General features: G+C 32.3%; 4 protein-coding genes across 4 annotated transcripts; 2 read left to right on the top strand and 2 right to left on the bottom strand.

The window, feature by feature from the left end:
• The first annotated feature begins 3,404 nt into the window (after positions 1-3,404).
• Positions 3,405-5,018, top strand: LOC122596526 (60S ribosomal protein L44-like). The gene is made up of 4 exons (XM_043769123.1): positions 3,405-3,498; positions 4,359-4,538; positions 4,641-4,715; positions 4,808-5,018. Exons 1-4 carry the CDS (start codon positions 3,496-3,498, stop codon positions 4,865-4,867), a joined length of 318 nt encoding a protein of 105 aa, XP_043625058.1. The 5' UTR covers positions 3,405-3,495; the 3' UTR covers positions 4,868-5,018.
• A 679-nt stretch (positions 5,019-5,697) lies between these two features.
• On the bottom strand, positions 5,698-7,037 carry LOC122594820 (cytochrome c oxidase subunit 6b-3-like). The gene is made up of 4 exons (XM_043767130.1): positions 6,963-7,037; positions 6,576-6,664; positions 6,385-6,466; positions 5,698-5,879 (listed from the first exon to the last, which is right to left on the bottom strand). Exons 1-4 carry the CDS (start codon positions 6,969-6,971, stop codon positions 5,826-5,828), a joined length of 234 nt encoding a protein of 77 aa, XP_043623065.1. The 5' UTR covers positions 6,972-7,037; the 3' UTR covers positions 5,698-5,825.
• Positions 7,038-8,186: 1,149 nt separating this feature from the next.
• Positions 8,187-9,308, top strand: LOC122597608 (tetraspanin-15). The gene is made up of 2 exons (XM_043770184.1): positions 8,187-8,774; positions 9,000-9,308. Exons 1-2 carry the CDS (start codon positions 8,187-8,189, stop codon positions 9,306-9,308), a joined length of 897 nt encoding a protein of 298 aa, XP_043626119.1.
• Positions 9,309-18,725: 9,417 nt separating this feature from the next.
• On the bottom strand, positions 18,726-20,312 carry LOC122598198 (UDP-glucuronate 4-epimerase 1-like). The gene has a single exon (XM_043770798.1). The coding sequence runs from the start codon at positions 20,166-20,168 to the stop codon at positions 18,906-18,908; it is 1,263 nt and encodes a 420-aa protein (XP_043626733.1). The 5' UTR covers positions 20,169-20,312; the 3' UTR covers positions 18,726-18,905.
• Between the last annotated feature and the right edge of the window lie 159 nt (positions 20,313-20,471).

Below are 20,471 nucleotides of genomic sequence, written 5' to 3'. Positions count from 1 at the left end.
AAAATATAAAAAAAAAAGACGTGACAAATTCGAACAAGATGCAATGTGGCAAAATCCAAAATATAAGAAATGTATGATGTGTTACTTTATAACCGGTGCCACATGTCAAGTTTTAATAAGCATGATTACTATTGATAACCATGCAAAAAAAAACCGAAAGAAAAAACTCCAAATGGGATCCGTAATGTCAAAATCTAAATAGTGATGCGGGGTATATGATGAACCAATAAAAGAGATCATATAAGGAAAAAAAAAAGATATAAAAAACCAAGAAAAACCGAAAGATAAATAACTTTAACGAAAATAGAAATAACAAAGGGAAAAAAAATATTGAGTAAAAGTTTCCAATATATTAATTCATAACATAAAAGCCAAAAAACTATGATGAACACCAAGAAGAAACCCCAAACGTGATCCAAAATGGCAAAATCTAAATAGTGATGTGGGGTATACGATGAACCAATAGAAAGAAAACACAAAAGCAAAAAAACTATGTAATAAACCAACAAAAACCGAAAGAAAAATAACCTTAACGGGATCCGATATGGCAAAATCCGAAAAAACGCGGGGTATAGGTAGACCAATAGAAAGAAAACACAAAAGCAAAAAAAACTATGTAGGAAACGAAGAAAAACGGAACGAAAAATAATCTTAACGGAATCCGATATGGCAAAATCTGGGGAAAAACGCGAGGTACAGATGGACCAACAGAATAGCGCCACGTGGCACGTTACTGTTCATAGACATTGTCATTAATGAGATTACAATATTGCTTGCAAAATAAAAAAATAAAAAAAGTAAGTAACTGCTTAGTGCCGCCTTCTGCGGGTTTTGAGCCCCAATACCTCGACATTGTATGGAGGAGGTTAAGATGTAGACAGACCTTACCTCTACCTAATTAGAGAGGCTACTTCCAGTTTCTACCTAAATGGTAGAAAATACCCTCCAACCTTTGCATGGGATGAGAATCGAACCCATGACCTCTGTCTCCAGAGACAAGAGTGTTTACCACTGATCCAACCATGTTGCTTATATTGCTCGCAAAATCAAGTGCTTCAAAATTGAAAATCAAGGTACAATTTAGTAATTTACACATCCAATAAAATTTTGTTAACTAAATTATATGCACGCGAATCATATTATTAGCATCTAAAATGATAAACTTTTTAAGATTGATAGTTTTGTCATGTTATACTAGATCGTCATTCTATATTAATTATAGAGGTTTTATATTCTTTCATTAACAGTTTAACACAATACGTGAACATTCTCAAAGATTTATAAACAGGCTTCATGGAAAGTTGGTATTATCATGATATTAAAATGCAGTTAATTATATACATAACTTGTTAACTTAGTTAAGCTCTAATAAACTCTTTTACTACTACTAAACTAAATAATCAAGGTTAGTAGTATATGATGACAAGATCTAGATCTTTCCAGCGGTTTTTGGATGCATATGCGAATTATGACTCTTGGATCTTAATTTAATAATGCTCTATATTTAGTATTCCAAAGAAAATTATTTAAGAATCTGAACTGTATATATTATATATTATATTTTATTAATTGTTGGTCTCAAATCATAAATTTATGATTGAACGGTGTCGTGTTTTTCATCTATCATCTATGATTGATCTTGGTATGTGGTATACTTAAGTCAAAATGTAACCTTTTATTCGAAGACTGAATAATCAAATCTCATAATTTTTCATTGTCTCCTAACTCATAATTTTTCATTGTCTCTTTACATACAAAAGTGTTTATTTTCTTTTTATATCATTTACAAATGCTATGAGATTTAAAATTATATAAATTACTAGGTATTTTACCCGCACGATGTGCGGTAGTTATATTGACTTTTCAAAACTTTTAATGTTGACATTAATAAATTTACAATGAGCTCTAATAATTAAGTCATTTTCACATATCTATAATATAACTAAAAGAAAGGGTTGGAGGTACACTTAACACATCTAATTCATTCCTTGAGCCTAATCCCCCCTCCTCATTAACCCTCGTATTTTTTTTATTATTTTTGTGGGACGTCCTTTTCTATTTTGTTAATTATTATTATTTTTTTCCTCTTAAAACTCTTCCAAAAATTTATTATAAATACAACCTAAATTTTATTATCATTCTCTTATCTTTCAAAAAGTACCCCAATGATCTTATTGTCCACGGTAAGAAAATCAAAATGTACGCGATGGTCTTTGTTGATAAATTGATATGTATTTTTCATATATACTGTACAATTTTTGTTTCTCTTTTTATCGTTTAATCTAAAATTGTTGTTTATGTTTGTAGTACATTTAGATATTACAAACTGCAAATTTTGTATTTAACTAAAGTTGAAAAAAAAGAAATAAACTGGGATCGTTTTATGTTTTAATTTTAGATATTTTAATTTCATTCGGTATCTGTTTAATATACTTGAATTCTAATTTTTTAGCTTTAATTATTATATTTTGAGACTACCCGTCCACTAGTTTACAAACATAAAGCTAATAACTTTGACAGTAACTTGTATCAAAAATTTTCTTAATAAAGAACCAAAAAATTTGAAATCCTATAATTATGAGATTTTATATGTTAATCTCATTCAAAAGTTATAACATTACGGTTCGATCACATTTGATATTTAACTTATTAATTATATACAATTTAAATCATATATTTGGATCTTTTCTAAAAATTATTTGGGCTTAAGATTTTGTTGCCAATAATTTGAATCCTGTCCGTAATGTTATTTAAATTAATTTAATGTATACAAATGTTATAAATATTGTCCGTAATGTTATTTTAATTAATTTAATGTATACAAATGTTATAAATATTGGGGTAAGATTTATAAATATTGTCAAAAAATTATGGAGATGACACATAGGATAAATCTTATGTGGCAATGTTATAAGCTAGTTTTAAATTGAAAATGTTCTAAAATCGTCTGATTAACTACTGTTTTAATAATTATATATATCTATAACTATAAATCAAAAGATAACCACAATTAGTTTAAACATCTTTTTATAATTTAAATATCAACATAACTTTGTAAATATCTATAAAAAAATATTTAATATAATGCAACACAAGTATAAAAGATACATAAATAGCTAATATGATAAATCTAGCACAAATTAATGTAACACATTAAAAATACGTAAAAAACTAGTATCTCACAATATACTAATTAGCCTTTCGATCAAATATTCTAGATCGTTTTATAGTATCGTCTGTATGCAAAATCCCTATAATAGATGGAATGTTTATTTAACAGCGAGAGAAATTCAACTATTCAAGTTCCCTTTTTTGGCCTTTGTAAAAAAGGGCCATTTACAATTACAAATAAATGGGCTAGCCCGTATGACTTGGGCTCAAGGAACCGCTTTAACCGAATTACAAGCCATAAAATATAAAACCCTAGCTTGGAGCAGTTGTAAATTCTAATATCACTTGAGCAGCTGTGTATCTCATCTTTCCTCTACAGCAGCCATGGTAATCCTTTTTCTTATCATTTTTTTAACCGTCTAAATCACTTAATTTTTTATTTAATGTTTAGATTATATTTTTAGTATATACTTGTTGATACTGGTTTTTGAACTGTTCATTTTGTGTATTGTTATATGTTTTCATTATATATATATATATATTGATTGTAGAAACACTTGTATTCAAGATTGTATCTCTGTATTATGTAATTACCTTAGAAAATATTTTTTTTCTTATGTGAATGTGTAAAGGTATATAATTCATGAAATTGTTTGTTTAGCAGTAAAAGTTTCAGTATTAATTAGAGGCCAAGCAGTAATTTTCAATTTGGGAATTTTTAGGAAGTAACTGTATCTTGAAATTCTGTAATGGTTGAATCGATGTTTTTATTTTTTATTTTTTGTTATATTTTGTAAAGGGCTTGTTTATGACCTGTTGACAACTGTGGTTGGACTTATTACAGTAAGGTTAAGTTAGTACTACTAGTCGATGTGTAAATATATTTGAACCATAACTGATACACAATGGTGTGGTATTTACAGTATTTTGAATAAGTCGATACACTGCGATTTGTATGGGTTATACACTTATACTATGCTCAAATTGGACTATTGTAATGCTTTGTTTTTTTTTTTTTTTGACAAACAATGTGGATTTGTTTTTTCAACAGAATAGCTCTTTGTTCAATGTATACATTTAAAAGTAGAAGTGTTTGAGTTTTACTGGTGTAACAGTACTGGAATCACACTTATGATGTTGTAGTGTAAATCACATAATGGAAAATGTGATTAGGTTAGATGTATCACGATGATTTACAGATTGTTAGCCGTTATTAAAATATTATTTTCTGCTTGCTTTATTTACAGGTGAACGTTCCTAAGACCAAGAAGACTTACTGCAAGAACAAGGATTGCCGAAAGCATACCTTGCATAAGGTGACTCAATACAAGAAAGGAAAGGATAGCTTGGCTGCACAAGGAAAGCGTCGTTATGACAGGAAACAATCTGGTTATGGTGGTCAGACAAAGCCCGTCTTTCACAAGAAGGTTAGTATGCTGTTTTCTAATATATATCCTCTTACTAAACTTTGTTGCATATTAGCATTTTATGGGCATGTTTTAACTAATGTAATTCATTGTATGATGCAGGCAAAAACCACCAAGAAGATTGTGCTAAGGTTGCAATGCCAGGGTTGCAAGCATGTCTCTCAACACCCAATTAAGGTTTGTTTTGGACAATTGTATATTAACGTGATTCTTGTGTGCTGTGTGTTCAGTTGCTAAAGCTTTGTCTTGTGTTTTTGCTCGTCTTACAGAGGTGCAAGCATTTTGAAATTGGTGGAGACAAGAAGGGCAAGGGAACTTCTCTTTTCTAAGCATTTTCGTGTACTGTAGTTGCAGTTCTGACTATTATTATCATCACTTTATTAGCAGACTTTTCAGTTTTGAAGTCTTTTTGAATGACAATGCAAGTTGCTATGTTGGTTCTACAGATGGTTAAATGGAGAATGTTTTCTTTTTCGAGTACTATGGGTGGTTTATTCTGTGATATTGATTCCTTCATATTGCCATATTGCAGTGCTTATATTAGATGTGAACTTACTATTTAGAGATGTGCTTAATTTGTCTGTTATACAGTTGGAGAATTTTTTAGAAGCATAAGTTTGAACCCTATAGGCTCCTGCAAATAGGCATTGGTTTAAGGCTGATGGTTCAATTCTAAGAATGAGTCAGTTATCTACATGTTTATATTATGTCTAATTTTGCTACTTTGAGCTTACATGATAAACAGAGTAATAGTATGCATCTTTAACATGAACACACAAAATGACCATAGTTTGTTCTACTTACACTCTGTGGTTGATGGTAAATCATTTATGTGATGCGTATCTTGGATAACCATTCGTCTGTGGGTGAAATGGTTCCTTAAAAAAATCAATCAAAATACTTCAAGCCCTATATATCTGGACTATACGTTTGATTCAAGCTTAACTGCAGTTATAGGTAAAGGTTGTGATCGGTCCTTGAAACCCTGTCATTTTCTGATTACAATTTCCAGATTCAGAAGAAGAAATCTATGGCGTCATATCCATTAGAAAAGAAAAAAATTTCCACTCTTTACTCTTTAATGAAAGAAAACAAACGCTAACTTGCAAGTATTATGTTGGTGCATTCACAAATCATGATAATCAAAATTGTTCCGATGAAACCCAAGTGTTTAATAGGTAACGTTACCCATCCATAACGGATAACTCTTATTTAACCAACTAATTCCAACAAATAAACCAACTTGAAGCAAACAATAAACTTCATACTAGACCAGATTTGTTCAAATCACAAAGGGCCTGGGAAAACACCGTTCTCCCTCTGCTCGTTCCACCTGTCAACCTGCAATCCCATCACAAAGCCTGGTCATTTCACTCCATTAGAGAGAGCAAATATATTAAGGGCCTGCTGAAAGGCTAACTTTTTAGTTTTAACTTTGGGTCGGGTTGACTTCCAACACCTTCAATACTGTCCCAAGTTGTTACCGAGTTTTAACAATTGGCATGCCAAATATGATTAGTAAATTATATTATTTGATTATGATCAACGTGTTGTCACCTAATATGGTTTAGGTTAATTGCGGATTCTTGTGTCAAATACGATTACAAATATGTATTAAATTAACGGTGAGCTAAATGTTTTGGCTAAATGCGATATTAGGAGTACACTCGGGCCTATTGACTCATGTGAATCATTTGTTTCTGCCCGTTTAGGATGATCGTTTTCATTTCACATGTTTGAGATAACACATAATTAACGTGAATTATTGACCCATTCATAAGTAACTCCTCTAAGATAATATACATCGAAATTTAAATAGGTAATAATGAGTAAACAATTAACTCACCCATTCAGCTGGGCAAAGAGAACGATAGTATCTAGCAAACTTCTCACATTCTTCAGCACCTTCACCTTTTGCCGCCACACATCTATACAATATATCATATGATATACATAATTATTTGATTTGATATTATGTTGGTACGATTTGAAGACATTAACTTGGCAGATATGATCTATAACGTTAGAAAATGATACCTGTGAAATTCTATGTAGCGAGTGAAACAGTGTCTGCTTTGATTTGTAGTAGGGAAGCGAGAGTCACCCGGTGCAGTCTTTAATTCAATCTAAATCCAATCATGAATGAAAATCATACAAGTACATTCTATTCAAAATCATATTATATCATGTCAAGACAAAATTATTTACAAACAATAATTATCAATAAACAATAATGGTACTTTCATATCAATAAGATTATTACAGAGAAAGCTAGAATAATAGTCATTATGCAACAATGCGAATTACATTAGCCATAATGTTTTATAGATTTTGTCAATAAGGATCACTGGATCTTAATCTAATGCATTTGAAATCATGTTGGAATAAAGGATTTGGTTTGATAAAATACTAATGAAAATTTACCTCACCCATCTATATATGGGTCACGGGCAACGAAAGAAGAAAACGAAGATCCTGAAAATATAAACGTAATAAGAGCGAAAAAAACAAAAAAGAAGAAAGAAAAGAAGAAGCCAAATGAACCAAATTAAAAATAGAAAGAAAAATGTGTTAAAATATACTCGTATGTAGAATGTAGTACCATTTTTCATAACTTTTTGTGTATAGACTCATTTCATTTGTGTAGTACCTTGTTGGGCTCTCATTTATTTATTGGACAAGCCCATGTATGGCCCGTATGACCATCACACATTGGACAACAGATAGCCTATAGATCAATGTTGCAGGAGTCCAAGTTGATGCGGGTTGGAAGGGGTGAGCAAGTCTATATTATCGGCAAGGTTAGTTGCTCCGTTTAGAATTCTAGCTTATGTAATACTAGTTTTTTCTGTCATCTATTTTTGTCTAATCATTTATAACAGTTTTATATTTGTCTAACTTTCATATTTGACATGTTCTAACATTTCATGCATGGCCAAGTTGATCTTATTGTAAATTTGTATATTTTGGATAGTAATACAATTCACATTTACACCAAAAAAATGTACGTATACATACGGTCTCGAAATTGACACGAATTTAAAACATATTTTAATTGTTCATGACTTCAATTTTGATTTACCTGTATAAAGTACGTTGTAACCTTAAACTTATCCCATTTTGAAGATTTTCTGTAACAGTAAGACAATTAATATATATACAAGATCGAAATTATTTATTGCGATAGTGTTTCTGATTCAAAAGCAAAGCACGTACATTCAGTCATCGCCTAAATTGGTTTATGCGTTTGTGGAGATTCGGTTTTAAGTAGTTCTAACTTGTAAGTCAACTTTTACTAGTAATATATATGCCAGTAATATAAAGTCCAATCAAATCCATGTTAAATCCGTACAAATTTCTTCTGAACAACGAAGTATATATAACCTTGGAATAAATCAAACTAATTATCCTTAAGAATCTCTTCTTAGAGGAATTATAGGAAACGTGAAATGCCAATTGTCTTGACTTCCTATGATCGATTTTACTGTATTAGCTAACAAACCAAAATCTTTGACCAAACCATTTCCTGCCCACCCAATTTTGGTTATATAAATACTAGAGTATAATCAAGATTTGCTAGCTATACATGTCAAAGTATTAGTTTTTCTCCAACACTACTGTCTCTTCTAATTCTTTAGTGTTACTCAAATGGCTGAAAATGCAAATTCACCAACAATACATGATGTAATCGGAGTTGATGAAAATCCTAAAACCCCAACTACTCCTAAGGCTGGCAATGTAAAAGATCGAATTCCCACTATGCCGGGCTCTATAAAATCAATCTTGTTTGCGTTAAACACGATCACATTCCTTCTTTCTTTCCCCGTCCTCTTTTGTATCGTATGGCTTTTATACGTGAAAGAAAGTCACTGTGAACATTTACTACCCTTGTCAAAGCTACAAGTCGGCGTTGTAGCTGGGTTGCTTGTCTTGTTTGTTATTAGCAATGCCGTGGTGCTATTGAGATCACGGTTCATAATGTTGGCATTGATCGCGGTTATGGTGCCACTCATCGTGATTCTCACAATAGGTTTTGCACTCGTCGGGGCATTCAGATTAGACGGCGGATTAATTCCAGGCTCACCATCATGGATTAAAATAATGGTCAGCAACGATACTAACTGGAATGCAATTGAGACTTGTATATACAAATCAAGAACATGTCAAGATTTGGCCGTACAATCATCCATGATCGGGTCTAATGATTTCTCAAGGAGACATCTCTCTCCAATAGAGGTATGTATCACTGATTCGCGTTATTCAAACACCTTTTTTTTTTGAACATTGTTATCCAAGCACTTACATTGCTTTAATGCACCATGCATATATAACATGAAACATAGAACATTATTATTTTCATGCTATTACATCTTCATATATATCTCGTTTATGTTGGGATTGAGTACAATATTTGACATTTTGTATTAATTTCTACAATATATATATATATATCTTTTTCAGTCGGGATGTTGCATACCGCCATCAAATTGTGATATGACTTACGTGAGTGTGACTTATTGGGAAAAGAATCCCGAAGCCGATGATAGCTCAAATGGTGGCTCGTATAATGGTGATTGTGATGTGTGGCAAAACAAGGCTACCAAGCTTTGCTATGAGTGCCATGCGTGTAGAAAAGGATTTATAAGCACCTTAAGTCGGAAATGGTATAAGCTTGGAGTATTCCTTGTGGTAGAGACAGTCTTGCTAATTGTTTCCCATCTCTTGTTATTTGTGGCTACAATGTGGGAACGTACTCACGCATCATGGTAAACGTTTAATTACCATCTCTTGTTTATTGCTAGGACATTCGTTTTCGATCAAAAGTCACTTTTCTTGTGATGTTTGTTTTTGTAATTCTATGTTTGATTATATATTCTAGTCGTTTCCGGCCAGTAATTGATTCTATAAATACGCACTACTTGTTTTTTGTTTTTCGAGCATTTAGTCCGGATACGAATTCAAGAGTACTATCACCATATAATGATGAAGTCTTGCACGTATCCTAGACAATATAATGCAAGTTGAATTCTTGGTGCTTTTGTATCCTAAAAGTGTGACAAAATTCTCTACATAAGTGTGCAATAACTAGTTGAACTTGGAGGTGGAAGATGTATGATCAAACAAGCTGATATTTTGATCCATAACCGTAGTAGCTGATGAGTTTTTGTCATAATTAATTTTGGGGGTTTTGAATAATTAGGGAGGTGAATGTTGGGTTATATAACTATTATCAAATCAAATCACAAAGCACGCAACGGAAGACAAGATCTATGCAGTTTTATTAATTAACCAAAGTATAGAATATGTACCTTATATTGGAGAGATTAAAACAAGAACAAGGTTTAAATTAACCTCTCTACGATTGCACACACAATGTTGGAACGTATGTATGCTAGTACTTGATCACGAACAAACAACCCTTTGTTAATACCCTTTCACACGAACCAAACAAAACCCGAAACCCTTTGTATTGTGAGGATCGGCCGAAGCCAAGAAAGAGGGAGGAGGAGAGAATATTAGGGTTTTAGAAAACCTTAATAATTGTGTGTATGAAAAACTTAAGAAAAGGGTTTGCATTTATAGCCAAAGTTTAACTTGAAAAACAAGTTTAGGGTTTTCTAAAAACCCCTAAGGTTTTGCCGTCCCCCTCTAGGAAGCTTCTAGAGGGTTTCTTAATTTTCCATCCAATCACAATTATCTCCTCCATTAAGTCCGTCAGTTAAGTACCGTTAGTTATTAACATTTAACAGACGACCGTTTGTTTTTCGTGATCAAATCAATCAATAAGTTACAGTTAACATATTAATTAATTATAGTTACATTCACGTTGAGGTGTGATCCCGTAGGCTTAAATACTTTTCGGACATACATTCATTTTACGTGATCATATTCTAACAGTGAATTATTGGTGTTATTAAATATTAGTATGCTTGTATATATTTGTGACAATATTTTTGTATGGGAAAGTTTTTTGAAAAAGGTACGAAAAGTTCTTTCCTCCCTGTCACAAGTGTGTGTTAGTGTGTGTGAATTTTCCAAGTTAGTTGTCGGTATTAATTGTGAATCAACGATAATTTGAAGAGTTTTTCCTGGCATTCCTATGAATCAACAGGTTCGACTATCTATTCAAATAATTATTCTTGGGTATTCTTAGAATTAACATGTCCAATTATTTATCCTATTTTTTCCGCTACGTCACAATAAGATGTAGACTATAAGCCCATACAAATATTCGTAGAAGTATTAGCTGTTTACTAGAAACCAAAATTTCTTGGTCTGCCATCTTAAAGGATAATTATTCCTTGCAGTTTGACTATATTACATTATAAAATGCAATAATGCATAGTCGATCCCCCTTTTCTTTTTTCTGCAAAAAGTTTGATTAACGTAAAATGCTCCTTTCATTTAATATTCTTAATAAAATTATTTACAACATACATATTTCAACCTTTATAATAACCACAATACCTTCGCCGCTTTACCATCGCCATTACCACACCGTCGTATCGCGCAGCCATGTTGTGACAACCGTCATTCTGAGCGTATTTTTTGAAGTACTTTCCTGGTCGTTTTAGTTTGTTTTGTTTAAGTACGTTATTAGACTTAAAGACTTTTTCGATGGATTAAGTGGATTTATGCTTTGGTCAGGTCTTATAAGCATTAAGAATTTATAAAGGTTGTGCGTGGACTCGATAACAGGAGAAATTTTAGTTTTCTTGTGGAAATGTCAACAAAAAAAAATACTTAAAATTTAATTAATTAAAGATATAATAACTAAATATGAACATGTTTATATCCGTTGGAAAGCTCTATTAAAAAGTTACATTTAAATATTGAAAAGTTACATTTAAATATGTCGACGAAATAAATTAACGAATCTCAAATTTTATCAAATCGTCGGATCAAACTATTTTGAATGGAAGTCAAAGAAAATGTAACTAGGAAGAATAAGAATAAAAAAAAATAGAAAAAAAAAAAAGAAAACCTAACCCTAAATTCCCCCACACTTTCTTTCGGGATATACTATTTACACACCTCTCTTTCTATTTACACTAACCCTAAACGCTGCTTCTAGTTGTATACGCCGCGTATGAATTACACGTGTACGAGTGGGCCATATGGATTTTGGCTGCTTTTGAAAAGCCATGGAAATTATTTATAAAAATGAATTTTAACTACCGATATTCGAACACATGACCAGTGATCTCAAAGTTTGCCCCTCTTGCCACTTGGGCTACAACTAATTTGTTGCTAATTTGCTTTCTTTATTTTATATATCCGTTCTATACGTATCACAAATACAACATCAAGCTACGTTTTTACTTATAAATTGTTTTTATAAATTAAAAAATACTTTACAACGAAAATATTATATGACGAAAATATTACGTGTGTGGGTTTTATAAAAAGTTTTAGTAAATGATATAGACTAGTAATTTTACCCGGGCGTTGCTCTGGGTGGAAAACAAATATATAGTGATAAAAATTAATAACATCAAACTAAAAAACGAAATTTGTGTTGTAAAAGTTAAAAAAACAAAAGTTACCCCGTAAGACTATAATATGTGGTCACATGTCTTCATGTTGTAACAGTGTTTTTATGTAGATGACCAACTTATATATGCGAGTTATATAAAATAAAGAAAGCAAGTTAGCAACGAAACAGTTGTAGCCCAAGTGGCAAGAAGGGTAAACTTTGAGATCAAATGTCCAGTGTTTTATTGGCGGCAACGAAAATTCATTGTTAATACACCGAGCCTTAAGACCTTAAATAACTTCATAATGATAATATCTAGTGAATTAACACAAAAAACTCCAAGTCATTTAAAAAAAAACACTTAAAAAAAATGAAAAACTCCCTAATAATTCATTTAACGGCCGTTAGAGGTTTTTTTTTACTACGTAAATCGATTTTGGGGGACTTGATTGTTAATAAACCGAGCCTTAATACCTTAAATACCTTCATAATCATAATATCTAGTGAATTTACATAAAAAAACTCCAAGTTATTTAACAAAAAGCACTTGAAAAAATTGAAAACTCGCTAATAATTCATTTAACGACCGTTTAGGCCACTTTTTTACTACGTAAATCGATTTTGAGGCACTTGATTGTTAATACACCGAGCCTTAAGACCTTAAATAAGTTCATAATGATAATACTAGTGAATTAACACAAAAAAACTCCAAGTTATTTAACAAAAAGCACTTGAAAAAATTGAAAACTCGCTAATAATTCATTTAACGGCCGTTTAGGCCACTTTTTTACTACGTAAATCGATTTTGGGGAACTTGATTGTTAATAAACCGAGCCTTAAGACCTTAAATACCTTCATAATGATAATATCTAGTGAATTAACTTATAAAACTCCAAGTTATTTAACAAAAAACACTTGAAAAAATTGAAAACCCGCTAATAATTCATTTAACGGCCGTTTAGGCCACTTTTTTACTACGTAAATCGATTTTGGGGCACTTGATTGTTAATACACCGAGCCTTAAGACCTTAAATAACTTCATAATGATAATATCTAGTGAATTAACACAAAAAACTCCAAGTCATTTAACAAAAAGCATGCAAAATAAATAGTAACAAGTAAAACAAAGAAAAAAGCATTAAAAGTGATCAATAGCTTCTTAATGATGTATTGTTATAGATCAGTTCATTAAAATATTCTATGTAATCATCTTTTGTTAATATCGAACGAAAATCAAGAGTACATTATATGTTTTTTTCCCCCGAATATTTAGTCAACGAGATGTTAACCATGGGCCATTAAAAGTATTCGGAGGAAAAACTCCAAGACTTGTCATCCCTAAGAATCGAACTTAATACCTTGGGTAAAAGTTCTAGATGCCTTTTACCAGTTAGACTAGTCATTATTAACACATTATATGTTTTTAACTTTTGATTTACATACATTCTAAAAAACTTAAAAAGTGAAAATTTAATAAACATCAATATCAGAAAGCATAATTAAATTGTTTAATGCTAACGTCTCTGTTTTGGGCCTGAAGAATGACTTGGGCTTGACAACCCATGAAAAGACTGGGCCTGGTATGAAGCGGGTTCTATTATTAACTCAGATAGAACTCCCCTGCATAAGACAGGGCTGTTAAGCGAGTTATAATACTTTTTAACCGGGTTATATTAAGGAGCGTGTAGTTGTAATATAGAAATTGTTATCCCTAAGAATCGAACTCAAGAGCTTGAGTAAAACCTGGGATGCCTCTAACCAGTTGGACTAGTTATCATTAGCACGTTATATGTTTTTAACTTTTGATTGACATACATTCTAAAAAATTAAAGAAGTGAAAATTTAATAAAAATCAATACTAGGAAGCATAATTAAATTGTTTCAATCTTTATCTTTTGAATTGTAAGGTGCAAGCTAACGTTTCTGTTTTGAGCCTAAAAAATGAATTGGGCTTGACAACCCACGAAAAGGAAATTAGGATTCAAAAAGTTTATACGGTCAAATAAAAATCAGCCCAAAAGTAACAATAAAAAAACAAAACAAAAAAACAATGTCTTTTACACGTGTGAATTCAGTACATTAAATGCAGTGCAGCTAACCATGTACCACTGATCAATCTTATTGTAGTTTATGTATAAACAATGGGAAAAAATAGGCCCACTATGACGCGTGTCGAGCTTTTAGAGGTTGTTTGAAATTAGGTTAGCTTTTTATTGTTCAATTAGAATCTTGCAGTGTCTAAATAGAATCTCCCCTTTCTTATTTCACACATACTCACACAAAACACTCCCCCCTCCTCTCTCTCCATCCTAGCCGCCCCCCTCCCTCTTCTCTCTCTCTTTAGATCGGTTTCCACCCTCCACCAACCGGCTGCCACTCAACCACCACAAACCACCACGATTTTCTTTATAATCTTCATTTTTTTCTTTTATTTGGGTAAGGTTTGTTGTTTATTCATATCCATTAGTGTCTTCTTATTTTTCTTTTCTTTCGTCTCCAAAATCTTTTATATAAATATAAATCGGCCAGATGTATTTATGTATACATATGGATCCAACTTTCTTTTCTTATATGGGTATAGTTCCGATATTATTACAACTAAACATATAAAAATCCGTATATTTTATGTATATATATGTGTAAATCAGTTTGTTCATGGGTATGTGCAAATGAATCCGAAATCTTTTACTTTAGTAACATACTTTTGCGATGCTTAAACTTTAGATCCGTATTGTTTGGACCGAAATCTTCAAATGCGAGAAGTTATGCTCGAATACCATAAGATCCATAAAGTAAAACCAAGATCTTGTTAAATCCGTGAACTTTGAACCTGAAATCATCAAAAAAAAAAAAAAAAAAAACCGAAATCTTGTATAAACTCGAATTAAATGTGACTTTTGTTTAGATTTCGGTTGAACCTAGTCTAAGTCCGAATTTGACATATGATTTTGGACTTAAAATTGTGACCCGACATAAGATTGTTGGGTTTAATTTGGGATTTTAGTGGTAAAAATTGATATAAGTTGTGATTTTGGTCACAATTAGGTTAGATCTTGAAAAGTCAATTGATGGATTGTTGAAAAGTCAAAATTAGTTACTTTTAGTCAAAATTGGAACTAGGGTTGATTTGCTTCGACAAAAGTCAGAATTAAGTTTTTCATGGTTAAAATCAGAATTTTTGGTCAAAGTTAATTATAAATTGGTCAAATCCAATCATAGTTATAATTAAATCCTAAACATCCGAACATATGACTCTCTCTATATATAAGAGGACTTATAAGGACTATATAACATAGGGGAAGTAAATGTGTGAGACAACATCACCCAACTTAAGTGAAAAACCCCTTATATCTTGATTTATTATTCTATAAAAATCAGGGGTCCATCATTTATTCATTAATATTAAAATATTAATATGTGAGAGGTTTATTACCCAGATTAAGTGTGTGACAACCCTACATTCACTTTTCCCATAACATATACATTCGTTTAATATCATAACTTTTTGGAGTTGGAGTTAACATATTCGCTACACCCCTTTGAGCTAATACTCCGTCTCGTGTGGTAGATGTGTCCATAAGATTATATGGACATAAGGGGCAAGGGTGTAGTGCCAAAGTTTTGGCAAATTGGTTAAATTGGCAAGTTATCGATGAATCACAAATCGCCACGTGTCGTTGCAAAGAACTAGCCAAAAGTAGTGGTGTAGCAAAAAAAAACTAGCCAATTTACCAATTTGAAAACTAAATAAAAGGTAACCGTGATTTATAATATTAGTTGCAAGAAAAATAAAAAAGTGACCGTTTTTTGTATAAGATAAAACTTGGGCACAAAATTTGGGGGTCGGGCATTTTGGAAGTCGGAGACGCCATGGCTGTTAGCCCGAATGTTTACCCCGCTAAGATACGCCTCGGATCATTCGAGTCCCATTTTTACGAACATTTGTATCATCATCGCCCATTTAACCGGCAACCTAAAAAACTGTTCAACGATATCATCATCGACTAAAAACTACTTTTTCCGGCTACCTATTGCTTTAATGAAACAAAATCCGGCAACGCTACTAAGGAGAAATCCGGCAATGCTACTGCTAAGTTAACACTACCAAGCTAATCACAAACAAGCAATTAACGGCAATGTAAAAAGATAAATATACATATAAGTAGCAGCAGTAACTGGAAAACCCAAGAAAAGGGTCGCCAAAAAACAAATCGCCTTAAGGAGGAGTAGCAGTAGTTAACGAAAAATCCAAGAAAGAGCTCGCCGGAAAACCGATGCAACATGCAGCACCAGCAGTTCACTGGAAAACCCAAGAAAGGGCTTCGCCGGAAAACTGAACTAACAAAGCAATAGTTAACCATATCGATTAAACCGGAAACCCCAAGAAAGGGGTCGCCGGAAAACCGACCAACAAGTAGTCAATAGCCAACTACATCCTTGCACAAGCCAAACAAAGTTTTGGCCGTAATAAAGTGAACGTTTTTGGCCGGTAACGACCGGAAACCCCAAAAGGGGTTTCGGATCTCACCGGAAAAGGGTGATATATAACGTTAGGAGCATCGAAAAGTTTTATCGGCACGTATTCTGGCAATAGTAGCCAAGAAAAATGTAGATCAAACCTCAAAATCGAAAACCCTCAAATATTTTTTTTAGGTTTCCGGCGAAGCCAAGAAGATTGGCACAAGAACAAAAAAAAAACGGTCACAAGTACACGTTCCCAACGTTCACATGGATCGGCCAAAACATGTCGATATATAGCCAAAACTATCATTACATATTGAAGCCTTTTATAATGTTTTTACTCTAAATGTTGTCTTGATAAAACTATATAGCATTGTACTCGCGCGTTACAGTTACGACTTGATGATGACAACAATCGGCGGTGGTAAGGGCGGCCGTGGTAGGTGCAACTGTGTAAGTAATTGATGTAAGTGTAACTAATGTTAAAAGGTAGTAGAGATAATTTAGTAGATAAGTGATAGATGTTGTAAATTAATTTATTAAGAATAAAATGATAATTTTGCATCTAACACTTTTATGATAGAGAATGTGATAATTATTATGTATAAAATAATATAGATGTGTGTAAGGATTATATTATGTCAATAAAAAAATAATACAGAGTAATAATAATCATTTGAATTTATTATAGTAAATTAAATTTAAAAAATTAAAAGAAGTATATGACATCATTATTTAATTTAATGATCTTACTTAAAAGTTCAAAATTATTAATAGATACACCTTTCATCAATTATGAATTAAAATATCTTTTTTATTACATACAGAATACTAGAGAAAAGAAGACTAAAAATACTATACCCAAAAAGAATTCATTATTGAAATTTACTTGTACATAAGTTTAACTACATAAATTTTTCTTCGCTTCGTGACAAGCAAGGAAAAACTAAAATGAAAACATCATATTTAATCCTTGCACTTTTATAAAACAATTATTTTTCTTCTTTTCATCTTTTTCACCATTAAAATAATTACGTTACTCATTTTCTTTATTCACTAATTTAAATATTTCACTTAATATAACTATAATATACTTAATAAAATTATTTACAACATACATCATTTAGCTCTTAAAAAAACTACAATACTTCATTTACATCAATCATTTTTACATTAATAAGCATAACGCCACCACCACTTTCGTCGTTGTATTGTGCAGGTATCAATCATTTTTTGTATATAATAGACAAAAAACAATACAAAAATTGTTATTTACATTATATTCTATTTTTTTTTAATTACTTAACTTTATATTTACGAGAGCAAGTACCCGCGCGTTGCGGCGGTGAGATGGTGGGTGATAGGTCATAGAGTGTGATAGGTCATTGAAGGTGAAAGGTCATAGAGTGTGATAGCCAAATGCCTTAGCCGTACGGGTTCCGCCCTCGGATTTATAAATTCGTTGAAAGTATATCGAATGACATTTCTAATGAAAGAGAATGAAATTTTAAGAACACCCATATAATTTATATGATTTATCGATGTACGGTTTTTAAGATAAAAGATTTTGAATGAATTGGGAGAATAAATGATTTATGGAGGAGAGAGAAAAAAGATGATTTGTTGAGATTTGAGTGGAGAAAAAGGGTGTTCAGTAATATAGAATTGATAGAAGGGGCATTTTGGGGAAATAAATGTTGAAACTTAAAATGTTAGACAAAGATTTTTTGCTTTATAATATAATATAGATATAGTAAAAATATTATTGGATATATATTATTTATTATTCTATTGGATATATAAAAATTATTATTTTATAGGTGACTATCAAATGAGAACCAAATTAAAATGAGAACAAATGAGAACACTGAAAATTATATTTTGATGCATTAAAACTCCTTAAAACTGACATAGTGCATAACTAATTATCATTATTTAAGTGTTTAACAACACATTGATCCGTCAAAATCAAAAAAATCACGTTTTTTGTTGGATGTATCATTTTGATGAATATGCATCCAAGATGGATGCACAAAACAAAAAAAGTGATTTTTTCGATTTTGTCGGATCAATGTGTTTTTAAACACTTAAATAATTATAATTAGTTATGCACTATATTAGTTTTATAGACTTTTAATGCAATCTGCTGTCCGTGTAAGACGAAATGATGAATCAACCAGCCGAACTGGTATAGTAATTAAACAATATGAATCGCATAACTTACATCAACAATCTTTATGTAATGCTGCAAAAATTCCAATAACTTTCAACAAATACATTTGAACAGTTACAATCATCATTCACCTGTTTCTAATACATATACTGACAAACAAATTGAACTTACTTAAAGCACCAAATGCTTGTAACATTAAAACGTCTCAAAAACATCGTCTAACTTTTAATTTACATGTTTAAATCAACCGCTACGGTCATTGACGAATGGTTTGGCCATAATACCACAAGTACCATTTAGCAAACTTTCTCAACCCGGTTTTCAAATCAGTTATTGGCTTATACCCAAGTTCCCTCTCGGCCAAACTGATATTAACTCGTGCAAATATATCTTCGCCATTTCCACACATGTCCACCACCTCTTTTGTCGCTTTCATTTTCAAAATGTTCTCGAGAATCGTCAGCAAATCAGGTACAGTCGTTGGGGACGTATTACCCAAGTTAAAAATCCGATAAGGGGCACTTCCATTTTTTGCCCCGCTCGACCCAGTACTATTACCGGATGTATCCAATGATGCAATAAACCCTTTCACAATGTCATCTATATATACAAAGTCTCGGGCTAACTTAACCTGGTTACTGGCCCGGTAAATAGTTATTGGTTTGCCCTCTATAATATTCCGGATAAATGAAAAATAGGCCATGTCAGGTCTTCCCCATGGGCCATAGACCGTGAAAAATCTTAACCCGGTTATTGATAACCCGTAAAGGCGATTGTACGTACGGGTGATTTCTTCTCCAACTCTTTTAGTGGAACCGTAAATCGTAGCAGGTTCGTCGACCTGATCTGTTTCAGAAAATGGTACCTTATTATGTACGCCATAGACTGCACCAGAACTGGCCCATACAACGGCTGGTTGCGGGTCAGCTGACTTACATTGTTCTAGAAGCGTAACGAAACTAGCTATATTGCTATGAACGTAAGCGTACGGATTATCGACAGCATATTGTAAACCTACTTGTGCAGCCAAGTGTATTACGTGGGTAAATGACGTTGTATCAAAAAGTGCAGCTAAAAGGCGTCGGTCATTGATGTCACCATCGACGATGAAAACGCCATGAAACTCAAGTAAATCCTGTCGTGTTCTTTTCAAAGATGGTCCATAGTAATCGTTAAAGTTATCAACCCCCACAACACCGTCTCCACGCTTTTTCAACGCCAGGGACACGTGTGTACCAATGAAGCCTGCTGCCCCGGTAACAAGTACAGAAAGCCCGTTAGCACGACATATATGAGCTGATGAACGAACGTTTTTCTCCCAGGAGGTAGGCAGGTGGAGAAAGCGGTGACCCGAATCAATGAAGCTCAAATACGACGTCGTAAATGCTACGAAAAACAAAGCCCAAAGGAAAAACGTAGTGGTAGAGGAAAAATGCCGATTCTTAAGATGAATATAGGCACGATTGATGTTGGTTCTATGCGGGGTCAAATGCAAAAATGGCTCCTCCAAAGGAGGCATTGAATTGAATTCTGTCTCTTACAAGAGGATCAATATATCTCAAAATTCAAGAAAATGAATATATATGAAAATGAGAAGAAATTTGATTTCTCTTGTATTCCCCAAAAGGTAGGGGAATTCAGAGACAGATGCAGATGCAGAGAATTCACCTGCTAAAGGGATTAAGATTAAGAATGCCATGTTTGATATATATGATATATCTATCTATATGTGATACAATATATGGGTGGTCAAGGGATTGAAACAGAAAGACCATGGGAAATAATAAAAACTATTTACATAATTAAATTTAGAAGAAAATAA

Source organism: Erigeron canadensis, chromosome 4 (genome assembly GCF_010389155.1).
Source record: "Erigeron canadensis isolate Cc75 chromosome 4, C_canadensis_v1, whole genome shotgun sequence".
NCBI classification, from domain to species: Eukaryota; Viridiplantae; Streptophyta; class Magnoliopsida; order Asterales; family Asteraceae; genus Erigeron; species Erigeron canadensis.
The sequence above is the reverse complement of the archived record's forward strand: the minus strand, read 5'-3'. Positions and strand labels throughout refer to the sequence as shown.